At 39.6% G+C, this 12,030-nt stretch overlaps 1 protein-coding gene across 11 annotated transcripts in view; it reads right to left on the bottom strand.

Moving 5' to 3' along the window:
- DYRK1A (dual specificity tyrosine phosphorylation regulated kinase 1A) overlaps nt 1-12,030 on the bottom strand; it is a 134,004-nt gene that overhangs the window by 3,368 nt on the left and 118,606 nt on the right. For all 11 annotated transcript variants that reach the window (XM_079761996.1, XM_079761990.1, XM_079761994.1 and 8 more), the window contains 3 exons: nt 10,259-10,399; nt 5,781-6,087; nt 5,199-5,323 (listed from right to left, as the gene is read on the bottom strand). In XM_079761996.1, the coding sequence (XP_079618122.1) occupies nt 5,199-5,323; nt 5,781-6,087; nt 10,259-10,399 (573 nt within the window). The remainder of the gene's footprint in view (nt 1-5,198; nt 5,324-5,780; nt 6,088-10,258; nt 10,400-12,030) is intronic.

The following is a 12,030-nucleotide window of genomic DNA, read 5'->3' as shown; positions in this document are numbered from 1 at the left end:
ATGTTAGTTCTATACTGCAAAATCCCAAACATGTTCAAGAGTACAAAATATTTAATTATGAAAGCTACAATTTTTAGCAAGTTATATCCATAAATAGACTCATGTACTTCACAGGCCACTTTTTTTTCCTTGGAAGTACCGTCTATGCCAAGGACAAGTAAATTTTTTTCTGGAAAGAAATAGCTAAGTAAATATTTGAGGAAGTCCAAAAGGAATTCTTTACTTTCCTCCTATAGCCCTTCTCTTCATCCTTCTGTTCCAATATAAGCAATGCTGTCCATTCAGCCGCTCAACCATTCCTCCATCCACACCAACAGCAATACTATTAACACCACCTTCAAATTAGATCCCAAACCTGGACACTTTTCTCCACCTCCAGCCCAGGCCACTATCATCTCTTGCCTAAAAATTATACAACAGCCTCCTCAATCAACTTCCACCTTCCATCTTTGCCTTTTTCCAATCTATTCTCCAAAAAGCCAAAAGAATAATCTTTTTAAAAACACAAATCCAAATTAGGCAAAGAAAAGAAATAAAAGGCATTCAAATTGGAAAGGATGGTACAAAACTATCACTATTTGCAAATGACATATACAGAAAATTCTAGACATAAAAAACTGTTAGAATAAACAAATTCAGTTAGAATGAACAAAATCAATACACAAAAATCTGTTGCATTTCTATAATGAATTATCTAATAATGAATTATCAGAGAAATAAAGAAAATAATCCTATTTATAACTGCATCTAAAAGAATAAAATAGCCCTGGCCAGGTAGTTCAGTTGGTTAGAGTGTTGTCCCACAATGCCAATGTTGCAGGTTCGATCCCCAGTCAGAGTACATACAAGTCCTAACCAACTATGAATGCATAAATAAGTAGAACAACAAATCAATGTTTCTCCTCTCTCTCTCTCTAAAATCAATCAATCAATAAAAATTTTTGAAATAAGCATTACACTCCTTGATTTCAAACTAAATTATAAAGATATAGTAATTTAAACAGTATGATAATGCCAATAAAAACAGACACATAGTTCAATGAAACACAGAGAGCCTAGATATAAACCCCTGCATATACGATCAATTAATCTATGACAAAGGAGCCCAGAATAAACAATGAGGAAAGGACAGTGTCTCCAATAAACGGTGCTAGGAAAACTGGACAGCCACATGTAAAAGAATGAACTTCGACCACTATTGACATCATATACAAAAATTAACTCAAAATGATGAAGACTTGAACAAAGACCTGAAACCATAACTCGTACAGAAGAAAATAGGCAGAAGCAACTTGACACAAGGTCTCGGTGATGACTTCTTTAATCTGACACCAAAAAGTACAAGCAACAAAAGAAAAAATAAATAAGCAGACCTACATCAAACTGAAAAGTTTCGGCACAGCAGAGGAAGCCATCAACAAAATGAAATGAAACCTACTAATCAGGAGAAAATATTTGCACATCATATATCTGATAGGGGTTAATATCCAAAATATATTAGAAAATAAACAAATAAACAAAAATCTCACAACTTAATAGTAAAATGACAAACAAACAAAAATCCACAACAATCTGATGAAAAAAAAATGGGTGGAAGATCTGAATTGACGTTTTCCCAAAGAGGATATACAAATAGCCAACAGGTAACTGAAAAGATGCTCAATATCATCAATCATGAGAGAAATGCTAATCAAAACCACAATGAGATATCACCTCACACAAATAATAGTCAGAATGGCTATTATTTCAAAACAAAACAAAACAAAAAACAAGTGATGACGAGAATGTGGAGAAAAGAGAACCCTCGTGCACTGTTGGTAAGAATGTAGACTAGTGCAGCCACTATGAAAAACAGTAAAGAAGTTCCTAAAAAATTACAAATAGAACTACCGCCCTGGCCGGTGTGGCTCAGTTGGTTGGGTATCTTCCTGTGCAGTGAAAGGTTGCTGGTTCAAGTCCCAGTTGGGGCACATGCCTGGGTTGTGGACTCAATCTCCAGTGGGGGGCATGCAGGAGGCAGCCAACTGATGTTTCTCTCTCTCTCTCTGCCCCTCTCCCTTCCTCTTTCTTCCAAAAGTCAATAAGCTATTCTTTTCTTTAAGAAATAAAAATAAAATAATAAAAATAGAACTACCTTATGATCCAGCAATCCCACTTGTGGGTATTTATGCAAAGAAAAGAAAACCACTAACTCAAAAAGATACATGCATTCCCATGTTCATTGTAGCATTATTTGCAATACCCAAGATACAGAAACAATCTAAGTGTCCATTAATGGATGAATGGATAAAGAAATTGTGGAATATGTAAAATGGAATAGTATTTAGCCATTAAAAATGAGGTTTTGCCTTTTGCAACAGCATGGATGGACCTCAACAGTATTATGCTTAGTGAAATAAGCCAGGCAAAGAAAAGATAAATACTACGTAATCTCTCTTGTATGTGGAATCTTAAAAAAATAAAAAACAAACAAACAAACAACAAAACCCCTCATATTCACATATATAGAAAACAGACTGGAGGCGGGGGGAGGGGGTGGGATTGGTGAAGGGGGCCAGAAGATAAAAAGAAAAATGCAGTTAATATAAAGCACAAACCTAATCACTTCACATTTAAAATCTTTTAATGACTTCTCATTGCACTTAGAAACTAACAAAATAATCTAAAATTCATCCCATGGTCTGCACAAATCGGGCCAATGCTCATTTCTCCAACCTTTCCCTCTAGCCATTCCTCCTCCTGCTACCTGGGTTCCAAGCGCACAGGGTCTCCCTTCTGTCCTTCTACCTGGCTAAGGGCTTTCAAATGCCACAGGGATCTGTACTTCCTGTTCCCTTCCGCCTAGGATGCTGATTTCTAACTTCTGCTTGGATGCTTCTCTATCATCATTTCGGTTCCAGAGTCTTCCCTGACCACTCTGGCTAATGCTGCCCCAACTCCTGTGGCAGAGACTGCTAGTTGTCCACAAAAGCTCCTCTTCTTCTTGAGCACAGGGCTGCGCTGCACTTCCCAGCCTCTCCTGCACTCAGGTATGGCCATGTGACTCAGCCTTACTCAATGGAATGTAAATAAAAGTTTCTATGTCATGGCTACACATGGCCACAAAATACCTCCCCAAGTCCTTCTGCCTGCTGAGTGCAACAAGCAACTAGGCCTTAGGGAATGAAGGAGCCACACACTGGTAGGAGCCCAGGACCTAAGGAGAGAGCCATGTCACTAAGCTGAATACCTACTCTAGACTGATACATAAAAGAGAAACTTCATATTCTAAGCTATCATGTATTGGGGGCCTACTGCTATCCATTTGGCCTAGTTGAATTAATATATCCCACCCAACAAATGGCCATTTTCTATTACATTACCCTGCCTCATCTTTGTTTAAACAGCCAATGGTACCTGCACTTCCTATTCCTTTGGTTAATGTTGTTTATTTACTGTATCACTATAAGCTTCAGGAAGGCAAAGCCTGTCTTTACCCCAGCAGCTGGCACAAATCACTAAGTATTCACTCAACAAAGTGGTCTGAGAACCAAAATTCAAAAATACAATTGAAAACAATCCACTAGAAAAAAGAGGCAAAAAGTCCTCAGAAAACACTAATGGTTCATAAACTATGAAGCTACTAAAATTAATTCATAAGAAGAAATAAGCAAAATAAAACTATACTTCAATAGCATTTTTCATTTCAGATTGATCCAAAGGTAATCACACTGACTGTTTCTCCAAACTCTGTTCATGGGAAACGAAACTGGCAAAACTACAGAGAGGGCAATTTGGCAACAGCTATCAAATTAAAAACCACATCCTCTCTGACCCAGCAATTTCACGCCCAGGAACTGATAATCACAAACTGCGTATGTGTGGAATGACATGTGTAAGTTATTTATTACAGCATAACTTGTAGTGATAAAAAAAAAAGCTGACAACAAACTAACTGTCCATTAACAGAGGACTGCAGAGGTGACTTATGGAATATCTAAGCAACAAAATAGTGTGACTTTTTTTTTCTAAAGAAAAAGCTATCTAAAATATCTCTAAAAATATATTAAACAAATATGTAAAACATGTTAAGAAAAAAAAGATGTGAAACTGTATATGATATACAAAAATTAGGTGAAAATGCATATATATTTTATGTTTGCATATGTCAAAAAAAATCCCAACTAAGAAATTGGGTGTCTACAGGACATAAAAAGGAAGACTTCATTGAATCCCCTTTTATATTACTTATTTTAACCATGTGAGCCCAGTCACAAGAATGGGGAGTGAAAGTCAACAACCTCAGTGTTACTTCACTCAAATGACACACTGGTCTCTCATTTCAAAGTACCATACAGCAGTGTTCAGTGAATTAACTTATTATTTTACAAAGCAATGTTACCACCACCACATGCTTCACCTCAATTTTTTAAAAAAGTTATTACTTAAATGAGATTCTCTTCAACAGGTTTAAAAACCTAAAAGGAAAAAAAAGCAAAACAAAAACCAGCAAAACCCCCAAAAGAATACAAAAGAATGTGGAGTTGAAATCAAACTACAAACTGATTCAGAACCTAGGACTACTGGTGCTGAGAGATCACAGGTGGGGCCCAACAATGGTGGCTCAGTGGCTGAGCGCCAAACTATGACCCAGGAGGTCACGGTTCAATTCCCGGTCAGGGCACATGCCGGGTTGTGGGCTCAATCTCCAGTGTGGGGTGTGCAGGAGGCAGCCCATCAATGCTTCTCTCTTATTGATGTTTCTCTCTCTCTCCCTCTCTGGGATCAATAACAATATATTTAAAAAAACGAAGAGAAGTTCCTTTCGTGTTTTAAAAAAAAAAAAAATCACACCTGGGGTAGAGTGCAGTCATTAAGATAGTGACCCAGGGAGTCATTTAATCCAGGAAGTCTCAGTTCCCAATGTAAAATGAAAATTTTCATTGTATAAAGCTGAAAATGTTGCTGTAGCAAATGAGATAAAGACAGAACAAAAAGCAAAACAAGAGACCTTTTCAGCAATGGCTGGTGTGCACCCAATAAATGTTAACTCTTTACAAACCAGGGGGATTGCAAGGATGTGCTTCTTCAGTTATAATTCCTTATAGGGGGAGCCGTGAACCTTCAGAGATCGTGACATTCATTCTACAGGCACTCGGCACCCAATACCACTCGGCCTGAGTGTGGCAGGAGACGTGCACCAGGGCGGGAGAGCTCACCTGGGGACTGTGGGTCTCACAGTCCATGGCCTGCACGGCGGCTGAGAAGTGCCCGCCGCTGTGCCGATGCTGGTGCGTGGGGTCCGACCTGGCTCTCCCACTGTTGCTCGTCCCCGATGACCCACCTGAAGTATTGCAACACAAAACAACTGTGAGTATAAAGTCAGTTTTGTTCAAATTTATCGTCTAAAACTGTAACGTTAAAACTAAAAGTGTGTCACACACAAGAATCTGCATTAAAAGAAAGTCACCGGATTCCTGATTCAGTTCTTGCACATCAACCCTGAACTACAAAGAGATCAAGATGGTTTCACTAGGGGAAGTTTAAGCATGTGGACAAAGTATTTCCATTTAAAGAACAATTTAAAATTTTGGTTAATAAGAAGTTTTGTTTCCAGCTACCAAGCAGAACTTATTACATGTGTAACTAAACACCGAGGCTGTGGGAAGGTGACATTTTTACTAACTGCAATGACTAGTTAGGTGAAATGACCGCTCCCCACCCCATGAACACTGTAACAGACCCCGCCAGGTAAAGAGACAGTCAAGGTTCTGAAGGCTCGCCTGTGTCCGAGGACAGACCTGAGCTTGACGAAGTGCTGGAGGTGGTGCCCGAAGACTGGGACTGCTCCATCGCGGGGCTCGTGGACACACTGTTACTTGTGTTTGTACCTTCATCAGCTGTTTTCTTGAAAAAACTGTGCTGCAGGGCATAGTAAGGTTGAATTCGTGTTTTGGGGTCATAATCAAGCATCCTTAAAATGAGGTCTTTGAACTTCAAGTAGTCAGCTACCGTATGACCCGACTCCCCAGCACGACGCCCACCAGGTCCTCCTGTTTCTACTCCCAGAATATTGTGAAGTTTGCGGGTTGCTGGTGGTTTATACTCCTAAAGAGAAGAAACACAGAAAGGCTTTCTCTAAGTTTGATGGGATATGTAAAAAGTCTACTTAATTTCAAAAATGCTAAAATATATTACAGATGGAGGCCTTTATTGAAAACTCTTCAGATTTACAGTTAAGTCCTCTAATGTTTTTTCACATGTTATTATTCCAAATGCACTGTGGTTAGAAAATTTCAAAAATTACAATCACTGGATTTTGACTTCTAGTTACAATGTAGAAATTTGCAGAAGACCACTGCTCTCACTCTAGAAGCAAAAACAAGCCTGGCAGGTAAGCCACAAAAAGCACTGCTTTTTAAAAATCTACCAGAGAGCTGAGGGCTAAAGAAACCAGAATTAAGTACATTCTAGAAGATGCACAGCTCTTCCTGGGAGAAGCAGGGAAGAAGCACCTGCCATAGGTCTGGGTAAGGAGAATTCAACCCAGCTCTGAACTGACTCCTAACAGCTGCATGTGAACAGGCCTGGGCAGGGGAGAAGTGTGGACCCGGAGAGGCAGGAGCCCCGATAGGACCCCCAGGGCACCGTTAAGTCTTGGGGCGGAGCAGCAGTATGAACACAGATGACCTGAGGCACAGGTAGGAACGGGCTGCTGGCTGGGCAAAATGAAGGGAGATCACTCGGCCTCCACCAGCACTGCTTAAGAACTATATGGACAGTGGAGACGAGAATCCAAGTCAAGCAAACAAAGCCCCCATGCAACTGGAGCCCTCACTCGCTGTAGGGATGGGAAATGATAAAACTCTAGCATACTGTTTAGTGTTTTCTTACAAAGGTAAACACACATTTTCCCTGTAACTTGGCAATAATTCTACTTCTAGGTAGTGACCCCACAAAAATGAAAACATATATTTAAAAGATTTATATAAGAATGTTACCAATAGCCTTATTCATAATATCCCAAACTGGAAATAGACCAAACATCCATCAACAGGCAAATATAGATGTTACGGTATTTCCATTCAATGAAATAGTAGGAAGCAATAAAATAACTCCTGAGACACACAATATGAGCGAATCTCCAAAAGCAATGTTTGTAAAGTGAAAGAAAGAAAATAATAAATACTATGGAGTTCCAGTTATAGAAATTTTGCCTGTGAATGGGCAAAACTAACCTCTGATGATAGAAATCAGAAAGCAGGGGTGAGATGAGAGAAAGGGGTCATGAGAAAACTTCTGGGGCAGTAGAAATAAAGGGCTGAGCAAAAGCAGGCTTACAGTTGTTCATATGGAAAAATGCATACAAGTTATGATTATAATAGCTTCATTAACTCAAAAGAATGTCACAATACAACTGCAAACCTACTTTTGCCACCCTTGTATATCTTGTCTTAGGTAGTAGATATGTTACCCTATATAATAAAAGGCTAATATGCAAATTGACCGAATGGCAGAGCAACCAGTTGCTATGATGCGCACTGACCATCAGGGGGCAGTCGCTCAACACAGGGTCTGCCCCCTGGTGGTCAGTGCGCTCCCACAGGGGGAGCGCCGCTCAGCCAGAAGCCGGGATCATGGCTGGCGAGTGCAGTGGCGGTGGCAGGAGCCTCTCCCGCCTCCTTGGCAGCACTAAGGATGTCCGACTGATGGCTTAGGCCGGTGGTCGGCAAACTCATTAGTCAACAGAGCCAAATATCAACAGTACAACGATTGAAATTTCTTTTGAGAGTCATATTTTTTAAACTTAAACTTCTTCTAACGCCACTTCTTCAAAATAAACTCGCCCAGGCCGTGGTATTTTGTGGAAGAGCCACACTCAAGGGGCCAAAGAGCCGCATGTGGCTCGCGAGCCGCAGTTTGCCGACCACGGGCTTAGGCCAACTCCTCGTGGGAAGTGGGAATAAGCCATCAGTAGGGCATCCCCCAAGGGCTCCCGGACTGCGCGAGGGTTCAGGCCAGGCACCGGGCCTCTAGTATATGCACCGGGCCTCTAGTATATGCACCGGGCCTCTAGTATATGCACCGGGCCTCTAGTATATGCACCGGGCCTCTAGTATATGCACCGGGCCTCTAGTATATGCACCGGGCCTCTAGTATATGCACCGGCCTCTAGTATATGCACCGGGCCTCTAGTATATGCACCGGGCCTCTAGTATATGCACCGGGCCTCTAGTATATGCACCGGGCCTCTAGTATATGCACCGGGCCTCTAGTATATGCACCGGGCCTCTAGTATATGCACCGGGCCTCTAGTATATGCACCGGGCCTCTAGTATATGCACCGGGCCTCTAGTATATGCACCGGCCTCTAGTATATAAAGATTAAAACTCAACAACAAGAAAAACACTTAAAATGCATCTAATTGTATAAAAATTATACTTTAACAAAACAGCATCATTTATAGTCTTAATTCTTCATCCCCCTTCTCCACCAAAGGAAAAATAAATATATAGTAGATATGGATTTCATTACTAGGAAGCTAAAATGGGCTCATGAAACATAGAGAAATTAAAAGTAAAAATAAAATCACCTATGGTTAAAATTCCTGTACATCCTTCATAATGTAACCATTAGGTTGTAGATTTGTGGGGGGTTGGTTTGTGTCATTTTTTAACAAAATTTATTTCTGTTCAAAGAGAAATGGTCACTTTATACTTTAAAAAATTTAGTTTCTTAAGTTGGTTGCTACTTGTGGCTATGGGAAATCTCATAAAAAGATAGTTAAATATAGGTTAAAATACTTTTAATTTTAGGAAGGGAAATAATTAAAAATAATAATAATTACAGCCCAAATTTGGAAGAAATGACAGGTTATAGCCCATAGTGACTTATCTGTGGTATCATAAGGTAGAGATTTGGGAAATTGGATGGGATGAACATTTTATTTAGAAAAAGAATAAAAATAGCATATGGAAAAAGACAACTTCAAAATAGAGAAAGAAACAATAGCCTGCAGAGAGAGATAAAACATAAAGTAGGTTTCATATCCTCATGCTAACGAAAATCAACTGGTACGGGCTGCCATGGATGCTGGGGAAGCTGAGGAGGATTCCCAGCTGTGTTTGGGTTCGGTGGGAAAGGGGCCCTGACTGACAGCAATGTGATCAAAGGGAAAAGGACTCGGGATGTTCGCTTGGTATTTTCCATCCCTTCCTTATGGGGAGTGGGCATAATCAGCTGCTGGATAGTCCACTGCCTGGATCTTAAAGAATAAGGCAGAATGCAATAAGCTAAAAATCAGTTGTGAAAGATACAATTACATATATATTCTAAAATAGTCTAAAAAATTCACTTGATATTAAAAGTGAAGGCTCCATAGCTATATGAAGGTGAATTAAAGCCAACAATAATCTTCAGTTCCCTAGGAATGGCACATGGTGGCAGCGTCGCTAAAATGCAAGGGCAAAATAAAAACTAAAGCAAAAATAAAATCTCTTAAATGTTAGAAAGGCAAAACTACACTCGCAAGGTGTCTGTTATATATCATATACAATCATATATTTAACAATTATATTCATTTTGTAATAAAACAAGCTAGCTTACAAAATACATGAATATTTTCAGATATATAAAACAAAAAGGTAAATCACTCTAATTAAACAGACAGTTTAGGCATCTGAAAAAAAGCTCTCAAATTTAAAAAAAATCACTGAAACAAACCTAATGTTTCAAAACTTCACTTTTAAAGATTTTAGAGATGTGAAATTCCTTCTAAGCATGTCATCAAGCTAGGAATATAAAACCAATCAAAGAACCATCTAGTCAGTTCATATTCTTGTCACACATTGCTTAAGTAAAAAATCTTTTTCTTCCATCTAAACGAAAAAAAAAAAAATCCATTTACTGCAATTATGACTGCCACTGTCCACAGCTGCAGTACTACTAACTGTGAATTTACTATAAACTCAAGTGGTGAGAAACAAAGGGCAAACTTACTGATTCTACTGCTGAAACCAGCCCTGGTGCCTGACCGGCTGTCCGAAGGCAGACATCCAGTTGTCATAATGAAGCCTTAGAGAGAACTCTGACCATTAAGCAAGCACTGGCCCCTACAGTTCAGGTCAAACTATATCCAGCTTTTGAAAAAATTATATACCTAAGTTACTGAAACTGTTAACTCTAACACTGATTTCAAGTAAATACAAAATGGGCTATTAAAAGACAGCTCCAGTGAAAGAAATAACAAAGGCTCAAAAAAATATGTCCCTGCTTTACCCGTTTTCCATCTTTGGTCTTCTTTAAGTTCCAAGTGCCATCTGGCAACTTCTCAAAGAACTTTCTTGCTTTTGGTGCTTGATCAAGAATATGAGCAGGTGGAATACCCAGAACTTCCACTATTTTATTCATCTGATCTACCTGTATTAAAAATAAAAATAAAAACACCTGTAATTTCTATGGTAGACATCCTACTTCTGCTCATTAATTCGTTCATTCACTCATAAGTTATAATTAAATAAGTTGAGCATCTTCTGTGTGCCACGCACTCCTCTAGGCAATGAGTATACAATAATGACCAAAAGAGAAAAGTCCCTGCCCTCCCTGGAGCCCAACATTTCAGAGGGAAGGGCAGACAAAGAAATAAATACATAAGCCTGTGGTATGTCAGGTGGTCATGGATAAAAAATAGAAAAAAGATTGGAGGGAGTGTTACAAGTTTACGTTTTTAGAGTTTTAGTTAAATAACCACACACAAAACATTCCAGGGGCTTAATACAGTGTGGATCTAATAAACTCTTTTTTAAGTGCAGATTCATTCAAATAATGAGTCTACTATATGCTAGAAACCATGCTCAGTTGAATATAGTAGTAAACAAAACAGACAAAACTCCCTACCAAAAAGTTTATATTACAGGGGAAGAGATCACCAATAAAAGAATACTAAGCATATCATGTCGGATGACAATTAAGAACTATGGGGAAATGAAAAGGGGATGGGAGTGAGAAAGGGCAGCACAACTTAAAATACGGTGCCATGAACGGTGCCATGAACGGTGCCATGAAGACGGTGCCGTGCGAGCACACAGCGAAGGCAGTGCAGGAGGAGCCGAGTGCTTTCCGGAGGAAGCATTTCAGGCACGGGGCAAACAAATGCCAAGGCCCTGCCATGGGAACTGCTTCCAAGGAACCAGACAAGGCTGGGTGCTGGGTCGGAAAAGGTGGGGGAGACTAGGAGGACACAGGTGGGAGACAGGACGGAAGTCAGAGGAAGGAAGGGGTCCGAGGACTCTGGCATTTCCATGGGTGAGATGGAAGCCACAAGTTCCAGGCGGCCCTGATATTGTTTAAGCCCATGAAAAGATACCAATTTACAGTGATATTATTTATATTAAAACAAGAAGAAACACACACTATGGCAGTTACTGCCAAACAGTAGCTCTGCCTATTATTAAGAGCTGTATAACCCAGTACCAATCATTAAATCTCATTGATCTTTCTTTTCTCATTCATAATGAATGGACTGATCAAGAGCTGCAATGGTTAACTTTTCTTTAAAAATAAAAAAGCACAGGGTTTTTTAAGGAGGCAGATTATTATTTTCAAAATTAAATTTATTGGGGTGACATTGGTTAATAAAAAATATAGGTTCCAAGTATGTATTTCTATGATACATGATCTGTATATTCCATGGTGTGCACCCCACCCAAAGTCAAATCATCTTCCATCGCCATATATTTGACCCCCTTCCCCATTAACCATCTCGTGAATAGTTTTAAAACTAATGAAAGCCCAATTCCTCTGCCTGCGAGGGAGCTTGGCCTCTCCCTTGCCCTCCCAGGTACTGCCCTCTGACCTTCAAAAATCTTCTAAAACACAACACAGAAACCTGTGGACTAGAAAAAGTACTAGTCTATAGCTCTAAAATCCTCTAATACTAATTTACCCTAAATTATTCAGACTCAATATCTATCAACCCTACTGGTCATGACTTTTGTTTGCTTGTTTGTTTGTTTAAATTATTACATATGTCTCCTTTTCCCCCAAATGAC

Source organism: Cnephaeus nilssonii (genome assembly GCF_951640355.1).
Source record: "Cnephaeus nilssonii genome assembly, chromosome: 3".
Taxonomy (NCBI): Eukaryota; Metazoa; Chordata; class Mammalia; order Chiroptera; family Vespertilionidae; genus Cnephaeus; species Cnephaeus nilssonii.
The sequence above is the reverse complement of the archived record's forward strand: the minus strand, read 5'-3'. Positions and strand labels throughout refer to the sequence as shown.